The following is a 25,320-nucleotide window of genomic DNA, read 5'->3' on the forward strand; positions in this document are numbered from 1 at the left end:
GAACTGAAATACATGAGCAGAACTTGGATTTGATGGGCCAGAAAGTGTTCCAGGCAAAGAAAACAGCCTGTAATGTAAATAACAAAAATACAAACAAAATACCACACTAACCTTAGAGGCTTTCTCAGCTTTAAGTTTTCGAACTACTTCTCCTTGAGAAGCTACTTCGTCAAAAAGTACTTTGGCTTCTGGTGTTTCTGGACCACTAGCCTCAGAGCTGTTGGTTGAGTCTGAACTTTGAGATAATGGAGGCTGACCAGGAATGTACTCTTTTCCAGTTTTTTCTTTATACTGAGCTTTCAGGGAGAGTAAGCATTCCACAGCTTCATTTACTTTAGCCTGAAATAAAAGACAAAAAACAATTATTTAAAACTTTCTGAAATTTCTGAAAATTTCAGTGATTATTAAAAATCATTAATTACCACCAAAGTATTCCTATAAATAATCATCATGGAGAAACCCAAGCAACAAAGGAGCTCAATTATAAAGTAACAGATCAAAGCTAAAAAAACAAAACTTAAAAATAAAAATATTATAATCCTATATGCAAATCATAAAAACAAACATAAACATACACATACAGTACGGTAACTTCCATTTTACATATATAAACAGACAAATAAATAACAGAATATCCAAGCAAACTGGCAGTGTCCAAGCCCTAGGTTTATAAATGGTGGAGTCAGAAATTACAAAATCAGAATAAAGATCAGCTCAGTGGCTTTGCTATACAAACGTTATTTTCATTAGCTTACTAAACAAACACTAAATACAGCACAAAACAAACTACAGTTTGGGCCCAACTAAAGAACAGTTATATTACTCTTTTAAAAATTTACAATAGGGGCACCTGGGTGGCTCAGTTGGTTGAGTGTCTGCCTTCGGATCAGCGTTCTGGGATCAAGCCCCACATCGGGCTCCCTGCTCAGCGGAAAGCCTGCTTACCCCTCTCCCTCTGCTGCTCCCCCACTTGTGCCTTCTCTGTCAAATAAATAAATAAAATCTTTAAAAAAAAATTTACAGTAAAATGAGAAGATATATTGAGGTTTTTTTTAAAGATTTATTTATTTTAGAGAGAAAGCAAGCAGGGGGAGGGGCAGAGGGAGAGAGGGAGGTAGAGAAGCAGATCTCCACTCAGTGCGGAGCCCAACACAGAGCTCAACCTCATGATCCTGAGATCCTGACCTGAGCTGAAACCAAGAGTCAGACACTTGCTTAACCAACTGAGCTACCCAGGCGCCCAGGTACGTTGAGGTTTTAATTAGACATTAACGTATATACATCATCCTCTGATACTTCAATGTAATCGTAATGAAAAAGAATGAAATACTCAGCCCAACTGAGACGCTTATGATTCTAGTAGAGAAGGGCAACAACACAGGCAAAGGACCCAAGTTGGACGCTTTACCCGAATGGTAGTACTATCTAAGCACAGACAAATATGCCACTGAAAAAGCCATCCCATCAATCAGAGAGAGAAAAAGTGCCTCCAAATTACCCTAGTTTCCAAGTTTCACTGCTACATTATAACAGCACTCCAAACAGCTAAGAGCAACCCAATAGAAGCCAGGAAGAATACTACAGTGGGGGTCAAAGGAGTGCAGGAAGCATTGGTATACCTTCAAAGAACTTACACCTATGAGTCAACAAGTGACATTTCCCTGTCAGCTACTTTATGATACAATGTTTTGCTGCCTACTGAAGTGCAGGCTGTCACACCACTACCACACAGGAGTAAATGTAAGAGGAGAAACCACACAAAAACAAGCAGGTAGCTTGCCTTATTTGTAGCCCTGACCTGTCTCTTGTTTACACTGTCTTTAGAATTAAAAGCATTTTCACAACAGAATCTACCTAATCCTAACAAATAAGACACAATTAATCGGACCTACAAGAATCAAGGAGAAAGAAACTTCCATCAGCTAACAGAAAGAAAATGGGAAAAAAGTTAAGGGACTTTCCTGCAACCATTTCTACAAAAAGAGGCCTTTGAAAGGAGTTCCATTTTACACTATAAGCAAGTGTTGACCAGAGTCTGAAGTCAGGTGGCACATACTTCACAAAGGAAAAAACCTTGTTTGGCAAGATTACAATTCAACATATTATAAAGAAGAAAATTAAGATGGACAAATCACTTCACTACTAAATCATATTCTAAAACAGAGTAGAATTATATATACTTATAGTTCCCCTCCAACTGAGAAATGGAACACTGTGGATAACTAAGTAATCTATTCAGGTTATTTTTCAAAACAGTGAAATAATACTGTTCTCTATGCAGTCTTCTCTGATGATTTAGAAGGTATCTGAAGATTCTTGAATTAGAATCAGCATTATCAATACAAAAAACTATATTATTTTATGGCCTATTTATTTACTCTGTGCTGGACACTATGCTCAGTGCTTTATGTGGATCATTTTATTTTTCAAAACAACCCTGACTCATTTTATAGAAGTAAAGCTTAGAAATAAGACTAAGTACCTTACCCAAAGTTACACAGTAAGTGGTAGTAGAGCCAGGATTTAATCTAGGGTTTATTCTAGAGTCTGTGATCTACTCCTGCTAACATGCTATGAAAACTGCACTTTCAAAAGAGGTCTTTGATTCTTACTTAACGACGTCTTGTGGAATGAGGAAAAAATAATCTCTTTTAATACTCTAGTTTTCTGGAATAAAAGGCATTTACAAAGAAAAACTGGATGGTACTACTCGATATAAGATTAAACAACAGAAGCCTACAAAGCAGGTACCGATAAATCTTAAGCTCTTAATGGACAAAACTGTTTTAAACTTACCTAACATACGCCAATACAAACATGAAAAGATTTCAATAAATAATTGTTGATGCAGATGAATGAGAAAGGAAACAGCCTACAAAAAAAACACTTCCGTGAGAATTTAAGATGGGAATTTGAGGAAGTGCACATGACCTGAGAATCAGACCAAAGATGGGTGAGGACTCACCGGGTTACACTTAGAATGAGACTGCGCGCCCAACAGCTATTTAGACAGCAGCCACTAGATGGAGACATTTCTCCGTGGGAAAGGAAAGAACTTAAAGAAGAAAAACCTAAACATTACCATTTTAAATGTAAGAACAGAAAGGCTTGAGCACCTCAATTATCAGTGAAGAGAGCTTTTTAAAAATACACTTTTTTCCGATTTCATCTATTTTTCCCAACTCTATAGATGTTCTCCCACCTTTTGCTCCTTTTTTAACCTATCCCAGAGAAGGACACCTGCACACATGAGCGATAACCACTCCCCATGCAGATTCTCACTCGGTGGGGGTGGGAGATGAATAGTAATCCAAAGAGGGAATTCTCCCAGGTTGGGGAGGGGGAGTAATGAAGCTTTTATCATATAAAAAAGTCTGCTAGGAGACTTAGTGAACTAAAAGTTCACAGGTTTTCAAAGCAAGGTGTTTGGCTTTTTTTTTTTTAAGTCAACTGATTAGAATCTGTATTTAGCTTAAATGCCTAATCCTGTACGGAACAGCCCAATTACTGAACCCCAATCCCAGGAGTCAATCCAACAGAACAGAGGGCCCCGACTCTGGAGTCAATCTGGGTTGGGAACACCTGCTCTGCTGTTTCTCAGTTCGGCTCAGGGTTCATTTACCTAAATCACAATGTATCCGCTACTTTTCTCTGACACAAATCAATTAGCCCAACTCCTCAGATTTTCCTAGAGGATCCCTAAGCTGTAGTCAGTCTTGTGAAATGTCCTGTCTCACAAGATGGATGGATTTATACCTGTTTAATGCAAAGGCAAGCTTGTATTAAACACCAAATACAGATATAGCAGAAACCCATTACACACAAATTCCAAATAGGAAGCTCAAAATCTGTCAAGGGAAAGGATGGGTTTGTTTCTTCTGATTTTCTCCCCCCTGCAATCTTTATTTTTTGGCCTTAGAATTAAGGCTATTTGAGGTGGGGGTGAGGGGCAGTGGTTTTCTAGAACAGCCTGTTTACCAAAGGGTTAGTATAACGATGTGTTTCCTCTCCTGATAAGCTGTGATTTGATTTTCAAAACCAAAAACACTGGTGTAAAATATAAAAGGGCAAAGATGGGCAGAATATTTAAGTTGAATTAGTGGGTGCATAAAATACAAGGTGCCATGAATCAAATGTTACAACTGGAGAAGATGACCAGCACCCAGCCACCCAGATGGAATCTGACAAAAAGAAGCTGCTAATGACAAGACGAAACAACTGTGAATTATTGTTTCTATTTAACATAATAATCATTTGATTTTGCTGCCATTTATTACTTCAATTAAAAAGGTCAGTTCTATAGCAGTCCTCAAATCTCTGTCCTCTAGGGGATGGGTCATCTGACTTTTCCAATAAAGGGCCAGGGCCACATAAAAAATATTGTAGGCTTTGTGAGTCTAACTACTCGACTCTGCAGCTACAGCACGAAAAGAGCCTTAGACAATATGTAAACTACAAAGTGCAATTGTAGCCCAATAAATTTCACTTACAAAACACGGGCAGGCCATAGTTTGCCAAACCTGGTCCCAGAATTTAAAGTGGTGTATTTCATAAAGCCCTTAATCTACCATTTTCTGACTCCCATATTTCAAGAAAACAATACTAAAATTCCATGTTTAAACTGCATTCATTTAGATTTCAAATCAGAGAAATGTGTTCAAAATCAAAGTTTTATTTTTTGAAACTATAACTTTCGAACTTTGAAAGTTAATATTTCAAATCTGAAAAGTGACTTCAATTTTTAAAGTAACTCAGCATTCAGAATTATTTACCTTTGGTGTATTCTCAGATATGCAACTCACAACTATATATGCCTGATCCACTGTTTTGTAACAACCTACTGAGCAAGAGAAAAAGGAAAGAGGAGCAGAAGGTGGACTTGAAGGAGGAACTGAAGGTAGACTTCCAAGTTTTCACTCTTGCCCACCTTTGCTTATACTCTGCCTTTATATGCTTAGAAGTTCTTACACAGAAGAATTACTATCTGATCCTGAAGCAGGAGGGAGGTGGGGAGAAGGACAGAATGGACAAATAGAGAAGGAAGAATTCTAATCGAAGCCTGTAACTACAAATTCTCAGCTGATCACCTTCTTTACAACTGAACATGACTTAACAGAAGAACTACTTTTGTAGGAAATGGTTAAGAGGCTTAGATAAATTATTAATGTAAAATAAGCATAGACTTGGGTGCCTGGGTGGCTCAGTCGTTAAGCGGCCGCCTTCGGCTCAGGTCATGATCCCAGGGTCCTGGGATCGAGTCCCACATCAGGTTCCCTGCTCAGCGGGAAGCCTGCTTCTCCCTCTCCCACTCCCCCTGCTTGTGTTCCTGCTGTCGCTGTCTCTGTCTCTGTCAAATAAATAAATAAAATCTTTAAAAAAAAAAAGCACAGACTTGCTTAATAAATTAATAAACTAGGTAAAACCATAATCCTCTGGTGCTCATAATGCAATGCCCCACTACCATCACCTCTAATGAGAAATAACTTGGGGATCTGACTGCAAAATTGGAATCTAGGTTTTCTAAACTTCAGGAAATTACTTTCCTATTCACAGTTTCTCACTGGTTACTAAAACCAACAAATAAAAAAAGAAGTATTGGGTGCCTGGGTGGCTCAGTCGGTTAAGTGTCTGCCTTCAGCTCGGGTCATGATCTCAGGGTCTTGGGATCGAACCCCACATCGGGCTCTCTGCTCAGTGGGGAGTCTGCTTCTCCCTCTCACTCTTCCTCTGTGCTCTCAAATAAATAAAATCTTAAAAAAAGAACTATTTGAACATTACTGAACATGGCTTTTGTGAGGATTAAATGTGAAAATAGTAACTGTGTACAGTACACGGTGCCAGATGTAGTCTAAAAAATACTTCTGTTCCTAGTAACTGGGTTGATTCTCTAGATCAGGAGAGAGCACTATTTACTACTCTTAGCATTCAGAGAAGAAAAAAATGTAAGCAATATTTTGAAACACAGATACGGTACACTGTAAGCATTCAGTAAATGTAGGTTAAATCAAAGTCAGATTCATTTCAGTATCACATTTATCATTATCAGAAAGTACCTAATAAAAGTAGCTGCCTAATTACCAAAGAAATTTAGGGGTTTTTTAACCCACAGGCTGACTTTTCATAAGCTTGACCATGCTATCCCAGGAAGTAGGATATAATCCACTGACCCAGTGAGATGGGAGGCGTAGCTGGTTGCAGCTGTTACTACCCCACACATGATGTCCTAACCAAGACTCAGCACAGAATCTCAACGTACTCTACTCAGAATGAAGGAATTTAAAGACCATAGCCCTTCCCCTCAAAATACATCTAGAAAGGGGTCCATAGCTTGTGTCTGATCTCCAGAGTGAAAAATACTCTTAAGCTCGCCGAAGGGCAGGAAATATCAAGGATTTACATCCTAAGCTACAGGCTTTATTCCTAGAAGCAGAGCTATTTGAAGATCATCATAGCTCTGCAGGACTTCCAACAGGCGCACTAAAGAGAAAAGATTTTTCCGCACTTCACAATGGAGAGAAAAATATTAACTTCTGGAACAAAACCCCAAGATCTCCCCAAAGCATTTTCCCTCTTCAGCAGAGGTCAAACGTCCATGAAAGAATCAATCTTAGGGGCACGGTTCCCAGTCAGATGCCTAGCAACTTGTTAATGAGATGAGGAAATTGTAACCTCTTACTCCATTCTTCTCCAACCAAAGCCCAGGATGCTGATGATGGGATAATAGATCCCCTGACAAGAACAAATCTCCTCTAGTCACAGAAGTCAAGTCCAAGGGTTCACTATACCTTTGTGTTCATGTCACAGTCCAGAATCTGTAATTTTTGGAAGCTTATGAGGGACTGAATTATATCTAGTTATAGCACTACCCATTTGGTCATGTTTTAGAACTACACTACTGTTTGAATAGAACTGCATATCTTGATTATTAAATATGACCTTTCTCAGGGAGCCTGGGTGGCTCGGTTGGTGAAGCATCTGACTCTTGGTTCCAGCTCAGGTCATGATCTCAGGGTAGCGAGACTGAGCCCCACACCAGGCTCCGAGCTCAGCGGGAATCTGCTTGCCCCTCTCCCTCCTCCCCGCCTCTGTCCCACCATTCACGCTCTTTCTCTAAAATAAATAAATAAAATCTTTAAAATTAAAAATATATGACCTTTCTCTATCATAGATGCCTTTCCTTTTGTCTCTTCCAACAAACAATCCTGTTCCACACTCCATGCTACCACTCACTTGGCTAAATGTTTTGCATAAAGATATAATTAAAACAAAAATAAAATGTATACTTTAGTCAAAGTTCGTATCACTTGAGGGTACCCCTATGAAGAACTGGAAATGGTCACTGGTCAAAAACGTCTTGACGCCCCATTATTCCCTGAATATTCCTCGAACCTTCATACCTCTCTGCCTCTGCTGGTGCACGTCTTCCATACCCGGCCCCAGGCCAGCAGCACCAGCTTCTCCTGGACAACTTTCTACAAATGCACACTCTCTCCATACTCCAGACTTACTGAAGCAGAAGTTCAAGAGGTGGAACCCTACAATCTGTGTTTTAGCAAGCTCTCTAGTAATTCTGATGTACAATGATGGCCGAGAAGCATGAATCTACTACTTAAAGAGCACCTTCTCTGAACTTTGTTCACGCATAAAGGGCTTCCTCTACCTCAGGACTATTTTAAATATCCTTTACGAATAGTTTCTTCCTTCCCTGCCACTTACAACCACAGATGCTTTTGAGAACAATTCACATATCACACAGGATTACAGTCATAGCGCGTGGATTACAGTGAATTTCCTCCCTGATACCCTCCCCCATACTAGATGGTGAGCTACCTCTTGTTAATATTTCCAGAGCTTGGCACATAGCAGGTATCAGTAAGTGTGGACTGGTCTGCCAAAATATTCAAGCAGTCTATAAACAATATGTCTTAAAAGATGAGACTACAGCGACCCTAAACCATCTGAGTTCACGAGCTTCCTCACAGTGTTGTCTTGACTGGTTCCAGCATACTGACCTTGGGGGCTTTTTCAGCTTTCAGTTTACGAACCACCTCCCCTTGTGCAGCAACTTCATCATAGAGAGATCTACTTTCCACAATACTTGCTGATGACACAGAAGAAACATTCTGTACCACTGCAGGAGGATTTCCAGGTTTATATTCCTGGCCAGTTTTCTCCTTATATTCAGCTTTCAAAGCCAAAAGCTGTTTTACAGCTGCATCTATATCTTCCTTTGCTGCTTTCTTGGCTTTTAATTCACGAACCACATCCCCTTGAGCAGCCACTCTGTTGTAAAGGACCAAGGAATCCTCAGATGGAGCACAAGTATTATCCGAAGAAGGACCTGGTCTTTCCTTAAAAGGAGTAGTCGGCTACAAAGGAAGAAAACCAAAAGTGAAATAATTAATTCATGTTAAATGTCCTCTCACAAAATTATATCGAATTGTCATATAACATTTCATGCTATAAAATTAAGTTTTAATCCCTTCAAAAGTAAATAATCTCATTCCTAAAAATTTATCCTAATGAAAAATGACAGAAGTAAACAAAGGTAGAGGTACATGGATATGCACTGAAGCATTTTTATTATAGTAAAAAACTGAAAATCACCTAAATCCTTACCATTAGGGGATTAAAGAAATTATGACATATCCAAAAGATCTGAGAATAAATCATTGTTCCACCACATACTAGCTGTGTGACCTTGAATTAGTTACATAAGCTGTTTCTGGTTTTAACTATAAAAGAAAAGTGACTGTTTTGAACCCATCAGTGTGATGGGAAAATAAAAGGTAATAAATCTGCTTAAAGCTTTTAGTTACAAAGGCTGAGAAAAAGTGAATATCAATAAGTTTCAGGAATTATTAATTTTTTTTAAAAGATATCTAGATTGATGACAAGCAAGTCCTCTAAGAAATACTGAGATACAATTTTAACTCATTACTATGGAACGATTCCATTTTTGTATAAAATTATATATTTCCAGGCATATGATTATATGTAAGTATATGCAATAAACCTAGAGATATGTTCACTAAAATGATCTTTGGGTAGTGAATAACTATGCTATTTTTTATTCTTAATGTCATGCTTTCCTTCTGCCTAGAAAGCTTTCCACCCTACTGACACCCTTCTAAATTTAAAACCCAGCTCACGATCATACCTTCCCCATGACTTTTTTCTTTAATGGCTTCCACTTAATCCATATTCATGAGTCATGTGTATTAACTCCAAAATGTTTCATCTCTACTCTGGAACTCTGTCCTGATCCCAGGCCCAGCATTCTGAATGGTCTTTTCAGACATCTTTACCTGGTTAGCTAAGGAGCACTGCAAGCTACATCAGAGTTGCATTTTCCATGAGGGTCAGGTTCTGAAATCAACATGTAAGTCAAAAACCACATACGTTTGGGGTGCCTGGCTGGCTCAGTTGGTAGAACATGTGACTCTTAATCTCAGGGTTGTGAGTTCAAGCCCCATATTGAGTGTAGAGATTATTAAAAAACAGGTATATAAAATCTTAAAAAAAAACAACCCACATATACTCAAAATTACTCCTTTAAAATATACAACCATAAATGTTAATATGCACATATAAATGCATAATATATATGGTAAAGCAAGAATACAGTAAATGGAGCCATTCTGTATCAAAAATATATACATTCTGTTCTGTTACACTTACTTTTGATAACCTGAACTGACTCATTCATGCCTGGTAAACAGGGAAACAGTATTAAAGGTATTAGGGTAACACTGAAAAATCACACCACCTTGTAGTGATTTCTCCCAGAATATTAATGTTTGATGTCAAAGAAGCATACAGGAAAAAGCTTTCTCACAGTTAAGAGAAAGCTTTAGAAGTGCCTTCCTTGGGGCACCTGGTGGCTCAGTCGTTAAGCGTCTGCCTTCGGCTCAGGTCATGATCCCAGGGTTCAGGGATCAAGCCCCATGTCAGGCTCTCTGCTCAGCGGGGAGTCTGCTTCTCCCTCACCCGCACTTGTGCTCTCTCCCTCTCTTTCTCAAATAAATAAAATCTAAAAAAAAAAAAAGAGTGGCTTCCTTGAGTGCAGGTGGTGCTTTAAAAACATCGTTCACCGTAACACTAAGCCATCTAATGAAGGTGCAAGTGCAGATAGAGGACTTTCAAAGAGCTATCCTCCTGGGCTTTAAAAACAAGAAAGAAAAAAAAAAAAGGATGAGGCAGGATCCACGCTGAGTCAGACTTTAATTGTGATGACACTGCTCTCTGTTAGAGGCAAACACCCTCAAAGACCCACATACCCAAGGAGAGAGCACTAGCCCTAAGGCCTAAGGCTGCCTGCAGTGCTGCATACCAATGCCAGTCAACTGTACTTAAACTTCCATAAGGATCTGTGCAGGTTCCAAAACCCATCCACAAACTTGGACACTCCCTGCATTAAGAGGGGGGCCAGCCCCTCCCCTTGAACCTGGGCCAGCTTATGAGTGCCTGGACCACAAGCATGGCAGAAATGACACTACGTGAGATTTTCAAGGTTAGAACAGAAAAGGCAATGCTGCTTCGATCATGTCTACTGGACACTCACTTCTGGAGCCGAGCTGTCATATACAAAGTCTCACTACCCTGACACTACCACGCTAAAGAGGTCACTTGAAGCTGCTTTGTGAGACATTTCCCCCTTCCTAGCCAACAGCTGGCATCAACTGCCACCCATGTGAGTGAGCCACTGTGGACGCCCAGGCCAACAGAGCCTTCGATGACTGCCAACCAGCCACCACTTGACTGAAACTACAGGAGATATACAGGTTCTCAGTGTTCTGCACCAACCCTATTTTTTCTAATAAACCAGCCCTGTTATTTTTAGTATTGCCACTTTGTAGGACATAAAGTTTCTTAAGAATACACAAACTTCTGAAACCAGTATTACACTATATGTTAACTAACTAGGATTTAAATAAAAATTTGAAAAAAAAAACAACACAAAAAACAAAAACTTACAGCATTACCCTAACTTCTTTACAGGATACGTGGAAGGTGTGAGGTACTGGTAGTAAGTGGGACCAATGAAGGCCTGGGTAGCCACATTTCCCACATCGTGTGTTAAGATTCTCTCTCTCAGACCTCTCCACCTTGAGTACCCCCATTCTCATTCTCTCTCGCTCAAAAAGTAAGTAAATAAAATAAAATGAATAAATTCTTTGAAAAACTTGTCAATTTTAACTTTTAGTATAGCAAATACTCATAAATATAACCCACATAAAAAGGGTCCTCAATCATTTTTAAGCATGTATAGGGTCTTGAAACTAAAAAGTTTTAGAAGTGCCTTCCTTGGGGCACCTGGTGGCTCAGTCGTTAAGCGTCTGCTTTCGGCTCAGGTCATGATACCAGGGTTCAGGGATCAAGCCCCATGTCAGGCTCTCTGCTCAGCGGGGAGTCTGCTTCTCCCTCACCCGCGCTTGTGCTCTCTCCCTCTCTTTCTCAAATAAATAAAATCTAAAAAAAAAAAAAGAGTGGCTTCCTTGAGTGCAGGTGGTGCTTTAAAAACATCGTTCACCATAACATTAAGCCCTATTTATAAATTTTTATAAATTTTATAAAACTGCCCTATTTATTTATTTTTAAAGATTTTATTTATTTATTTGACAGAGAAAGAGAGCATACAAGCAAGGGGAGCAGCGGGTAGAGGGAGAGGGAGAAGCAGGCTCCCCACTGGCAGGGAGCCTGATGCAGGGCTCGATCCTGGGACCCTGGGATCATGACCTGAGCCAAAGGCAGATGCTTAACCGACTGAGCTGACTGGCTGAGATCACACAGTATTTAATTTGTGTAAATTAAAAGCTCAAGTCATGACATTCCCACTATAAACAGTTCCAAATTCATACCTAATATGATGTGCTTCTGTCTTCCCTAGCTCAAGTGATTTATCATTTATTTACCCATTCAACCACACAAAATTAGGACTTACTGTCTTACTGATTCTACTTCCTGAATTCATGTCCTACTTTATATCTTCCCTGCTCTCATCCTCTGGCTCCCTGACCACTTATCACATCTTCTAATCCTACTTCCAATCCCCCTGCCAAAATATCTTCTACACTGTTGCCAAATCGTCAATGCCGACCCAACATCTATAGATCCCAAACTATGCATCAAGGTGCCCGAGGGGGCCACAGGAAATTCATAGGGTTGCCAAACACTGCATGTACTACTCAAGATGGTTCAATCTGAACATTAGAGTATGTTACATTCCTTTCAATGATGTCCTATCTTTGCAAAACTACAATTTCTACAGCTGCTGTGCTGAAATCAAATACTACAGGAAAATCACTATGGAACAGGAAATTAGTAGGGTAGTATCCGATCTGAGTCCAAGATTCAAGAAAGAAATATTCTTTTTTCTTTTTTAAGATTTTATTTATTCATTTGAGAGAGACAGAGAGAGAGAGAGTACACAAGCTAGGGGAGTAGCAGGCCGAGGGAGAGGGAGAAGCCATTGAGCAGGGAGCCTGACACAGGGTTCAATCCGAGGGGGGATCATGACCTGAGCCGGAGGCAGATGCTTAACCGACTGAGCCACCCAGGTGCCCTGGTATTATTTTTTTCTTTTCATTAGTATATCACTTTAAGAATGAAATAAAAATTAAAATATTTAAATTTAAGAACACAATCTTTTAAGAATAAAATTTTTCTTTTCTTTCAACTTATGTGTATTATTTCTTCAAATGACTCCTGGCATATGAACATTTATCTAACTTAACTACTTAACAAAGAGAACTGTTAGGAATTTCAGTTAGCCCACGGGTGCCATGAAGAAATTAGCAAGAAACCAAGCGTACTGTGTGAACTGAGGAAGACTGAAGACCTTTGCCTACACTATAGACCCCCTCATTCTCTAACCATGTCGCCAGCTCTCAAATCCACACCCTGTCTCCTAGGGAAGCGGTGTCTCCATCTGGAATGTCCCTCCCAACCCTGACTGCTGGGCAGATTCCGAACTCATTCTTAAGCATAGAGATTAAGCATCATCCACAAGAGAAAAGGAATAGAAAAAGGCAGGAAGTGACACAATTTCCTCTCACCCACATCCTAGCAGTTCCTATCCTTGCTCTCCTTTCTGAACCTCTTCTCTCAGAGGCACTGGAGTTTGACAGAAAAGTATAGTCAGGGAACCAGAAAGCCAGGTCACTGTCCTGACTCTGTCAATAACAACTTTTGTGGGGCGCCTAGGTGGCTCAGGCCATGATCCCAGGGTCCTGGGATCGAGCCCCGCATCGGGCTCCCTGCTCAGTGGGAACCCTGCTTCTCCCTCTCCCACTCCCCCTGCTTGTGTTCCCTCTCTGGCTGTCTCTCTCTGTCAAATAAATAAATAAAATCTTAAAAAAAAAAAAAAATAACTTTTGTTATCTTGGGCAAGGGATTTCTCCTGTTCTTTTTCCACGTATAAAGTAAGTAGCTAACAATAGGTGGTGCTCAATGTACTCTTCAGCTCTACACGATGCTCCTGACTAAAGCAGATAGGATATCAAAAAGAAAATGGGGGGGGGGTGCCTGGGTGGCTCAGTCATTAAGCGTCTGCCTTTGGCTCAGGTCATGATCCCAGGGTCCTGGCATCGAGCCCCACATCGGGCTCCCTGCTCTGGCGGGAAGCCTGCTTCTCCCTCTCCCACTCCCCCTGCTTATGTTCCCTCTCTCACTGTGTCTCTGTCAAATAAATAAAATCTTAAAAAAAAAAAAAAGAAAGGATTTGGGGTGCCTGGCTGGCTCAGTCAGTGGAGTGTGTGACTCCTGATCTCAGGGTTGTGAGTTTGAGCCTGACCCTGGTTGTAGAGAGTACTTTAAAAATTAAAAAAGTATGTAAAAAGAAAAGCATCTACTGCAGCAATATTGGTGGTGGTGGGGGGAAATCATTCTAAATTAAACTACTCTTTCTCACTTTTTCATATAATAAATCTAAAAAATCTTGTTCTGCAAGGTATTCTGAAAACTTAAGAGGAAAGGACAAGACTACAACAAAACCCCCAAACTAAGAGCCACTGTCCTCTTCAATGTCAACAGTTAAGACAGACAACCACTTGTAAAGAAAGATTCCAAATCCTGGTGTAAAAAGATGGTTGATTAGAGACATATCCATGAAAGTCAATGTTTACCTCATTTTTTGTTGTTTCTACCTTGGTCTTTTCCCTTGACCCAGATGTTGGCATTTCCTTTGTATGTCCATCAGGAACGTATATCAAAACACATGGGGCTTCTTTGCAGCTATATGGGCTAAAGAGAAAACAGAGGGCCAAAAAAAGTTCATTTGAACAAAATTATGTGGCAGTAATTAAAACTGAATTCCTAGATTAATTCAATGGCACCACATTAATGCTTCTCAAGGTATAAACAGTCCATTCTCTTATTATTCAAATCAGAAGCTCTTCAGAGTAGTTTAAAAACAATGGATAAATAAAAATTCTCAGTACTAATTATAACCTTACAGTTTAAGAACTTTTATAGATAAAAACACGCTAACTCCAGGACAAAAGTGCAGCTACTCTGCCTGCTACCAGAAATGGCACTAGTGGGTGCTCGTTCGTGACTGAAAGCAAATGCATCTCCATACCACACCGAATCTGCTTATAAACAGAAGAATTTCTATAAAACATAAGAATTTCCCAATTCTAAAAAGTACAGTAATTAGCAAAATCCACTGCCCCTGAGACTATTCATGAGCAAATGATTTCTTCAAATTTTGTAGTAAAAGCTCAAGTGAAAATAAAAAGAGAAGAATTTAGTAACAATAGGATCCTATATATCACTTCAACATTTTTAAATAATAGCTTTATTGAGATACAATTTACTATTTTCCTCTAAATGTACCTGCTGCATTATTTATATTCTACAATACAATCTAATGAAAATACGCTATAAAGAAGAAGGTTAATAGTAATAATTTTCACCCAAAGACATACTGAAATTTTTTTCTTTTACTTGGATTACATGAAGATGAATTATAAGACAGTTTAACTTTAGAAATGAATAATTTGTTATTATGCTGTTTCAAAGTTATTGCTTGTTAGTATAAAGTTTGAAATATTAAATATAAAAGGCAAATATCAAACTGAATAGAGAATTATCAAGTACAGAATTTTGGTAGAAATGTGATTTTTAAATCTTACTTACTGTAAGAATGTTAAGCATTTTCATTTAAATGCTCAATGACATTTACTTACCTAACAGGTTCATACGGCTGATCACATATGAAGAATCCTCTTCTCTGGAGTTGTATAATGTCTCCTTTTTTCAAATCCTTAAGGCAGGGATCCCCCAGCATTAGCTCTTCATGCTGTAAAGATGATAAAGACCAAAATACACCTGTGCTTAGAAATCAGAGCACTGAAAACAACTCTAAAATATAAGTCGTCTTTCCAGAAGGTGGAATACTTTTAAAGATATGTTAAAAACTTTACTACTTAAGCAGATGCAGTTAAACAGTAAAGAAGTAAACAATTACATATACAGTATTTTTAAAAGTTAAAATTGACAAACTGATGAACTTCAGGAAACCTTTTAACCAACGTGATTGGTATCCCTGCACATATAAGTGAGTTTCCCACCACCAATATGAGCTGCAGTGCGAAAAGCACAGAGAGACCTAGCTGAGAGGCATAGCAGCACAGCACTTAAGCATAAGCAAGTTCCTTAACTTCATTGTGTTTCAGCTCCAATCTTCAGTAAAATGGAAACATCACTCTTTTACACATCTTTTCATTTTAACAAAATTTTACAGATCTTTTCCATTTTACTTGAAAACCAAATACTTAAAAGTAATTTTAAAATTCTAAAAAAGTTTATATAACAAGGAAAAAAGAAACATGGTTTCTTTTAGAAGGCTACCTTACTGTTCTTGTTGACATATTGCTTAAAGTCCTCATCTTTTCCCAGCACTGGCTTTGTGATCAAGTGCTCGTAAGTGACACAGATTGCAGGAATAGGAAGAGCATGTGCCGTCTCTGCCAGCCACGTGATCTTCGTGGTTTTCTTGTAGTCTTTGTTCTCCAAATTCAATTTTGCATCAAGAGATACAATTTTTCCATCTGCATTTCTAGATATAAGATCAAAAGGTATTTAAAGAAAACCATAATTGTCATAAATGCATTATTTGTCCTACATTTGTAATAAATGGCTAGGAATTTTCTTTGGAAAAATGTCAAAGCAAACATTTATTTGAACTTCCAATATGTTCCAGACATATATTGGTTAAGAGATGAATAAAATATAATCTACTGGAGAACAGATGCACACACATCTGATGAAGAACATGAACATATTTACAAATTTTAAAGTCATCTGCATTAAACATTAAAAAATGTAAAGTACTGTATTTTTAAACATTTAACAATTACTTGAAATCATATGTAATGACTGGACAATTCAGATTTCAGAGTTTATATAAATTAATTTTATTAGCATACTATGTTCCATTTATGTGATCTTAAGAACAAACTAACAAGTGTAGCACACTATAATAACTAGAAAGTTCATATTCATCACAAAACAATTAATTTTAAAGCAGATTTTAGAATAAAGAATGTTATATATACAAATTCTGTCCAAAGGACCCCTTCCCCAGGCAACTGTACAATGAGAATTAGATGACAAGAAGGGACCCGTAAGCATTAGAACTATTTTTTTAAATCTAGACACAGTAATTTGCAACATCACAAGCAAAACATATCCCAAGATTAATAAACTGGAACACATACGGAAAAGAAATTTGCTGTGTGTCCAGAATTGGCAGTTTCTATGCCTGAGCAGATTTACCAGTTGGAAAAACAAATGAGTCTAAATCTGGTCATTTTTAGTAAGTGAATAAACAAGAATTCCCTTCCATATTTAATAAAAACAGACGAAAAGTTCTTACTTGTTTATTTTAGTAATGTTGATGTTGCCCCAGTTTATAAAGGTAACCATCTCCCCTTCTGACAATGTCTCTGCATCAGCCCCTTCAATGAAAACTTTAGGACTGTACCACACCGGCTTCAAGCCAACACCAGGATTCTGATTATTAAAAAAAAAAAAGAGAGAGAGAATGTTGATTGAAACAACTTACTGAATGCAGCATACAAATTTATATATCCATTCATTTTATTCTTTAACCAAACGTGCTGAACCCCGGCTCTGTGACAGGCGGTCAGTCACCTGACCAATAATGCTAATGGGAGTCAGATGAAGTGAGCTGTTGAGCTGTCCCTAAAATGACTTCCAGCCTAAAATTCTTCGTTTTCAGAGCTAAGACAGTATTTGTCTTTGGTGTCCCTCCAACCAGAATCTGCTTTGCTAGCCTCAGAATGTCACTAATGCTTGGCAGCAAAGGAGAAAAGGAAGTCACTCCTGATCAGTGGCTGTAGAACATTACAGGACAACAGATGTCACCACAGCAGGAAATGGTGGACCTTTCATATTTTAGAAGACAAAGAGTGTCATATTTGTATAGACAGATAAATTTTCTCTTTTCAGTATATATTATATAAAGAAGAAAAAAGATCTGGAGAATAGAAAGAATGGTGTGTTAACTTTCAGTTTTTGTTTGACGGACTTCAAAAGAAGTAAAGTCTAAGATTTTTTGAAATAAATGTTACACAGCATGTGTTTAATAACTGTTCAATAAATGTACCAATGCATTTGAGAAAAATTAGTATGCTGTATCGACCTATATTCTGCTGGGCTCAGAAAAGAATGCTAACAGGCTAAATGTACAACACTTTGTGAGGAAAATGGTAACAAAGATTCCAAAGATCACACTGAGCAATCCAGTTATCATTGAAAGAGTGTCTCCAAATCAATTAGTTCTTTACTACTACTTATCCTTTATTACTTGTGTAACTATTAACTAAGCTATCTGAACACAACTATCATTTTAACAAATAAGCACCTTAGAACATTTTATCCTCGCCATTCAAATTTCAAAGCATTCAGTAAGCTTCACAATTATGCTAACTGTAGTGGGTGACGTGATACATAGATAGCACCATCACCTGGTTGAACCAATCAGATGTAAGATAAAGGCAAAGCCAAATCAATCATAGATACATACTCTTTTCAAATCTTATTAGGAGTCCCCTTAAAACAACTCAAATCTTTAAAGTTAAAAACAGCCAATGTCATATAGAAAGGCAATCACATAAGGCTACAACTTAGATGCATATTATTTTATATGTGACTTAGTCTGTGAACATACCATAGTTATGAGTAAGGTTATGAGTATACTAGCCTATTGTATGGGTGAGTTAGTCTATGAATCTCCATTATACAATGAAGGTATTTACAGACAACCACAAAGCTGGAATAAAAGGATCTATTTTTGCTTCAAAGTTGTCAATCAAGCAGTCATAACTAATACAACAACCATGGTTTAACAAAGAGGAATTCCCTACTATCTGTATCTAAGATTTATATTCTGAATTTACATGAACAGATTTCATCCTCACTTCACTGATATTCTCTAAAACAGACTAAATGGCAGTGTGATAGATTCTGGACGAAAACTGTTATTCAAAGGGCACCTGGCTGGCTCAATCAGTACAGCATGTGACTCCTGATCTCAGGGTCATGAGTTCAAGCCCCACATTGGGCATGAAGCTCATTTAAAAAAAAAAATTGTGATTCAACATTACTAGGTCTAATGTTTTGGCTTAAAGACAAAGGCAACAATGAATAACCCAGTTAACAGAGAATGCACCTCAGCTTCCCTATAAAGATAAGAGCATGAATTATAGTATCATCTTTCAAAATGACTCCAGGAAAAGATAAACTTTTATTATAGGATATCTCTACAGAATAAAAAAAAATAGGCACAGAGTGTAAAAGTTCTGAGATGTGGTGTGGATTATTGCTAGAATAAATTTCTTCAGCAAGAAACCCTTAATTAGTATCAAAATCCTGACAAATAACGTTGAATAAAAAATGATCTCAAAACCATGCTATTGCCACCAAACCACATTTTCCCTTTTAGTATCCTGCTCCTTCTAAGAATAACACTGGTGAAAGTGTCGGGTGACCTTTGGGTGTTTGGCTACTTCTTTCATCTCCTCCTGAGCCTCAGGGATATTCACTGGAATCACTTCTTTCTTCAGTAATGCAACATATCGTGGGGCCACCGGGTCAATAACCTGCAACAAATGCATCCTCGTGTTAAAACATTCAGATATTTTTAAAACTTCGTAAGTAAAATAAATAATAGCACAGGAATACTAACTGGCTTTCTTTGTTACTGCATTTACTAATTTTTTGGTTTACCTGCTAAATCTCCTCTAATATTTAAATGTCCAGTAGAAGAAAAGAAAACAATCATAATCGAAAACTACATGAAATTTAGAGTTCCTTCCCAAGAATAACTACTGACAGGTGAAAAGAAACCAATTAGTTAAAGCAAAATATTACTTTTGAAAAAAACTTTTAACTCTGGTATTAGAAGGTGAGGAAAAATCGTGCTGCGGGGTTATAGATCAATCCTACAGGTAAGTGACATGTCATTTTGTATTGTTGGAGAAGTCCGTTCCAAAGAATATAGATACTGTATTTTAGCATCATTTTTAATCAGTGTCAGGCAACACATCACCATCAAAAGCAAAGCATTAGGTCACTATAATAAGGCAATTCTATAAACTCATAGTATAAACAAGACACTTCTACTGGTCTGCAAGCTACATATATAGGGACCACTGTGTTCCCAGTACTTAGCAAGGGCCTGGCACACACAGGTGATCAACAAACATTTGCAGATTCACTGAATGAATGGTCCTACTCGCTGTGCTCTAACCTAACTCCATCTCCAGAACAGCAGTAGCATGCCCTTCTGAATCTGATGTATTTTCCTCACTTCGCTGTTCAATTTAAAATTATCCATGATGACCACACACAACAGCAGTGTTTAGACACTAAATAAAGCATATGAAAGAAAAATGTAGATAGAGGCATATATACAAACAGCTAAGTTGGATGTAGGAAATAGTGGTATGGCTAATTAAATTTGGCCACATTTGTTTTGTTTTGTATTATCTCGTTGTTACCACTGTTTGGTTGTTTTTTGTTTGTTTGCTTTGAGAGTATTTTTCAGCTTCTGAAAAGAATGATATGAAAATTCTGAGTGACTCAGAGGGTCACTCATAAAAAAAGCTTGAAAAGCTCTTTAACTTCTCTGTGTCTGCTACTCCTCATGGCTAATATTTCATGTTGGTAGTAAATCAGGGCCAGCCTCTCTCTCTATTTATTATTCCATTCTTTCCTTCCCTTGAATTAGCTTAAAGGTCATTCTTACTAGTTAAAGGTTCCTCCTTTCAGCTTCAATTGGGCTAAAATGATCAAAGACTTAATCTGTGATTCCTCAGTGCAGTAAGTATTTAAGCCAGGAAGATATAATTTCTTTAAAGAAGCTAAAACTAAACAAGCTGGCCTGAGAAACTTACTCCAGTTCACTGCAGCTCAGTTTCCTCAACTGACAAGAGGAGGAGGTTTCTCACACCTAACTATTTATAATGATCACTTAGAGCAGTGGCTAGCACAGCTTCTCAGGCCACTTAATCCTACAGGATAATGAATGTAATATTAGTCTGGAGTAAAGTCTAGAAATCTATTTTTAACAAGCATTCCACAGGATAGTCACGAACAGTCAAGTCTGGGAAATCTTGGAGTAAAAGTCTTTTTCAGCTCTAACATTATACTAATTCTAAAAATTTCTGGATCAAATTACTCCAAATGGTCCCAGGGATTTCAAGGGGTTGCCCTGGCAGACACCACCCAATGGGGGAAGGACAGGCCTGGGACTGAGAAGACTCCAGAACCCTTAACACACTCCCACCAGAACAGCTACCCTTTTATTTACTGGGGTTTACTTGAAAATTTTTCGTTTGAAGGAAGACTTTCCTTATTTGGGGTCAAAGAGAGAAGTCTCTACATACTTTTAATTTACTAGGTAGGGGCAGAGGCAAGAGGGTTGGGATGAGATTTGGGGGAAAAACTATTATATTATCATGCCACTAAAATACTAACATAGATTTTAAAATTAAAGCAGTAAAGGAAGGTTGATGTAAGCAAGTATTACTCTGAAATGAACACCTTAAAGCTATGACTTCTCTGCCTGGACTGAAGAGTTCAAATCTTAACAGTTCCATAAAACCAAGAAGAAAATCAGAGAGGTTAATAAAGAGTAAGCTAGTGAAATGTCTATCAGTATCAAGGTAGATTATTTAATGGAACCAGATAGCTTCTTTTTAATTATGATTCAGAAAAATGATGTATTAGTTTCCTACCAACATGAAAAGTCAGGCTAAGAAAACATGCGTTATAGTATTTTCAGAGGGATATTGAGATCATTACCCACCCCACATCTCACGGTCCGCTCCATCCATTTCTCCCCTTTTCTTTGCCACATATGCTCTACTCTGTAAATAAAGCTCTTTCTCCAAAGGAGCATGTACTTAAAAGAGTTCCAGCTAATCCAGAGTTAATCCTCTTGTCCTTTACCAGAAGATACTTTAACAAAGATGCTAACTTACTAAGAGTGGGAGAGTGTCCAAAGAATGACATTTTATCTCCGTCCTTAATGACTGCTTCACAGCGCCACGGCGTTAAATTTAGTTCAGTGATGCTTCACTTACATTTTATTCACAGAGCTTGGAAAGAAAGATAGAGCAAACTACAAAATAACAAAGCAATAATCAGACTGAATGGGACATGAAACCTAAATAAGAGATCTGTACCTCAAGGGGCAGAAAGAGTGGCAAAGTGAAGGAAGTACAGGAAGAGGTGAGGAAAGCCAGCAATAAAAACAAAAAGGTATGTCATCAGAATAACTTCATTTTTACTACCAATCAAAATGTTTTAATTGTGCTGTTTTCAACATGGTGCTTAATGATTAGAGGTCCCACAGATGTATGGATAAACAAAGCAGCTGAAGAATACTCATCTACTTTCTCTCCCTCCCACATCCCCTCTAAAAAGACATAAAGGATTTTTTTTGTTTGTTTAAAAGCACAAACCCAGAAAAATCAGTATAATCAAAGAGGAGATAACAATAACAAAATCCTGGAATCTGAAAACCATTATGGAAACATCCCCTTCTCTGCTCCATAAATGAGGCAACTGCCCCTCCCCCATCCCCACTGCAGAAGGGAAGTTTACTCTGCAAGGAGGAGGGGGCCTAGATCCTGGCAGATATCGGGAGGAGCTGAAGGTGAGGGTACTGCACAAAGAGATGAGGGAATTAAGTGAATGCATAATACTAGATAGAAAGGCCCTCAGTCTTCCTCTGTCCAGCTCTGGCAGCCAAGCCTTCATACTTCAGGCAGGTGATTAAAAGAAACTCCTCTGGGAAAACTGCCTAACCCAAGAGATAAGAGATAAAATTACTGACATAGAGGTTCTCCAACTAACTGACTCAGCCAGGTCATCCCACAGTGAGGCTCAGTTGACAAGTCCAACTCTTTCTTATGGGGCTTCTAACTGCTCCTTTAGTCCTCAATGTTAAACATGAGCAGATAACCAAGACTATCCCCAGACCTCTGAGATGTCTTTAATATGCCTTTAATATGAAACAAAAAGCCAAAATAATCTGCAGGAAAGAGATACCACAAGATAAAATTCCTACTGATGTTAGTATTCTAAGCATGAAACAGGAACAAGAAGTTTTTTTTTTTTTAATTCAGAGAACATAAAAAATCTTGGAAATATGATACATAAATGAAAAACTCAATGGGAGGGTGGGAAGATAAAGTTGAGTCAATCTAGCACAAAGCAAATCCAAAACATGAGATGGAAAATGAGAGAAAATAAAATTGGAGGACCGGTCCAACATCTGCTAAAGAGGAGTTCCAGGGAGAAGAAAACAAAGTAGAGAAAAAACAAAGAAAGGATTCAAGAAAATTTCCCAGAACTGAAGGAATGAGTTTCCAGACCAGAAGCCACATGTTCTTCCAGCGGATAAGGATGAAAACAAGAGCCCCACCACAGCACATCATCATGCTATTTCAGAGTGAAAAAGGTCATACACAAGGTCTCAAAAATCTTCATCCCTTGCCCCCTTCTCAGGGAGCTACCAAAGGACAGAGCACAGCCAAGTAAGAGAAACATAAAAAGAGATCCAAGAACCAGGTGATCCATCACAGAACAAAAGCAAACGGGATCCCAGGACGATGATGCTGACCTCAGAAAACTGCTGAGCTTCAGAAGCTAACGGGCCTCTAATCCAGATCAGCACAGAGCAGCGCAGAAGGCTCTGGCAGAGCTGTCCCCACGATGAAGCGGAAAGAATACCGAGGCACGAGAACATCTTGGTAGGAAATTCAGACAACTTGAGGAGAGCTGAAGACGGAATTAGAAAACTAAACAAATGAGGGAAAACAATCAACTACAAGAAAACCAACAGGGTCTGAGAAAAAGTAAGAGACCCATGTCCCCTCTTTCCGTTGTGGGAGTCAAATGAGAATGCTTGAAACTTAAAAAAAAAAAAATCAAGAAGTAGCAACACACATCTTATTTAGAGATACAGGCAATAAAAATACCAAAAGAATGATCTAAAAGAGCTGAAAGTGATTTCTCTAGGGGGAGAAAATGGAAGGAAAGAAGAGGGGAATATGCTCCTCACCTTAACAGACCCTACAGAACTCTCTGACCATGGTGAAATATAGTTCATGTATTTGAACCAAATGCACATGTGTAACTTTATTAAAATTTAAAACCTTTAAAATTTGGGTTATTAATGAAAAGTACACCAAATTAACTTTGCCTGTAAATTCTACTTGTATTTATTATTAGTAACTGCAGCAACAGAAAGAACCAATTAATTCCTTTATGTATCAAAAACACACAAGACTGAATAAAACAAATTCAAGACACATGCGAGACAAGCAAGTATTTCTTGAGGCAAGGCATCAGCACAATCAAGCAGCAATAAGAAAAAAAGAAGTACAGAACACAATCACAGAAACTATAGTTTAAAACATGGCATCTTAATGATTTGCCTTATTATAGTGTCTAAGCATCTGCTTCCAATTGGTAATTAACAATGTCAATATGCAGTATTCCTTATTTGACTTTCATTTAAGAAACCGTTAAAAAAAAAGCTAGATTCAATAAGACACAGGAATTAAAATTAGTGAACCTTCAATACAACTCGGTGAAACATGCAACTTTCAAACTCTGTCCTCTCAGCACACAAGGGAACAGTGGAATGAAGTTAGCCAAATCTTCCCCTTGCCACAAAGAAAACTAGAGGACATGTTTCTTAAAACTAGGAATAATGCATTTTCAGTGGATTTGTATAAGCAAGTCTTTTATATAAATGTGATTGTGCTTCAAAGCTGTATAACATCTCGGGTTATAACATGTAATATGCTAAAAGCTATGTGCTAAGTAAGGCAAATAAAAGCGTTAAGTAATACCTTCTTACAGAGAGCTCGCAGCTTGAAAGCAGAAAAATGAAATGCAATGTTCATAAAAGATTTAAGGAAAAAACTGTTACCACTCCCCATTAACTCCAAGTTAATTTGTTTTAATCATTGTGACTTGTTTGGTATAGCTAACAAGCTTAATGCTCTTTATAGGTTTAAGAAAGGAAAACATTCCATTTTCCTGAAGGTCTGCAAAATGATAACATTCTTCACAAAATTTTCTCTACAATGAACACACTAATGAATTCTACACATATCATATTATTCAGGAATTAGGCACAAGAAAGGAGGACCAAGAGTCAAAACGTGTACCTTTTTATTAAATGCCCAAATTTTGTCCCATTCCATGTTCACAACTGAACGTGAAGAGCCCTAGAAAATCAATAATAAAATGACTTAAAAGGAAAAAAGTATTCATTAGAGTATTTCATTTAAGCTAAGCATGTTATAAAAAAAATAAACCCAATAAATACTTGCAAGTTTACTTCCATTGGAATATGAAACCTAGTATGCACAAACAATTTGGTTACCCTGAACAGCCAGTCAAGAGCCATATATTTCACTATATAAAAATACTACAGGCTGCCTTTGTTCCACTTCAGCTTACAAGAGTAGGACATTCTCAATTTTCCACTATTATAAACATACTCCTTAAAAAAAAAAAAATCTGCCCTTGTGTTATAAGGAACAAGGAATAGAACAAACAGGAATAATAGAGACTAAAAGGATATTAATAAGACACTTGAAAACTGGGCGCTTGGGTGGCTCAGTTGGTTAAGCGACTGCCTTCGGCTCAGGTCATGATCCTGGAGTCCCGGGATCGAGTCCCACATCAGGCTCCCTGCTCAGCAAGGAGCCTGCTTCTCCCTCTGACCCTCTCCCCTCTCATGTGCTCTCTCTCTCTCATTCTCTC

General features: G+C 38.1%; 1 protein-coding gene across 2 annotated transcripts in view; it reads right to left on the reverse strand.

The window, feature by feature from the left end:
• Window positions 1–25,320, reverse strand: part of EPRS1 (glutamyl-prolyl-tRNA synthetase 1) — a 66,522-nt gene that overhangs the window by 19,359 nt on the left and 21,843 nt on the right. Inside the window, exons 12-20 of one of the 2 annotated variants that reach the window (XM_078078374.1) lie at window positions 24,720–24,779; window positions 24,399–24,419; window positions 19,020–19,130; window positions 16,883–17,019; window positions 15,856–16,063; window positions 15,192–15,304; window positions 14,127–14,244; window positions 8,013–8,369; window positions 112–339 (exon numbers count right to left, since the gene is read on the reverse strand). In XM_078078374.1, coding sequence (XP_077934500.1) covers window positions 112–339; window positions 8,013–8,369; window positions 14,127–14,244; window positions 15,192–15,304; window positions 15,856–16,063; window positions 16,883–17,019; window positions 19,020–19,130; window positions 24,399–24,419; window positions 24,720–24,779 — 1,353 coding nt within the window. The remainder of the gene's footprint in view (window positions 1–111; window positions 340–8,012; window positions 8,370–14,126; window positions 14,245–15,191; window positions 15,305–15,855; window positions 16,064–16,882; window positions 17,020–19,019; window positions 19,131–24,398; window positions 24,420–24,719; window positions 24,780–25,320) is intronic. The other variant, XM_036096194.2, reaches the window with a different exon arrangement.

Source organism: Halichoerus grypus, chromosome 7 (genome assembly GCF_964656455.1).
Source record: "Halichoerus grypus chromosome 7, mHalGry1.hap1.1, whole genome shotgun sequence".
Classification (NCBI taxonomy): domain Eukaryota; kingdom Metazoa; phylum Chordata; class Mammalia; order Carnivora; family Phocidae; genus Halichoerus; species Halichoerus grypus.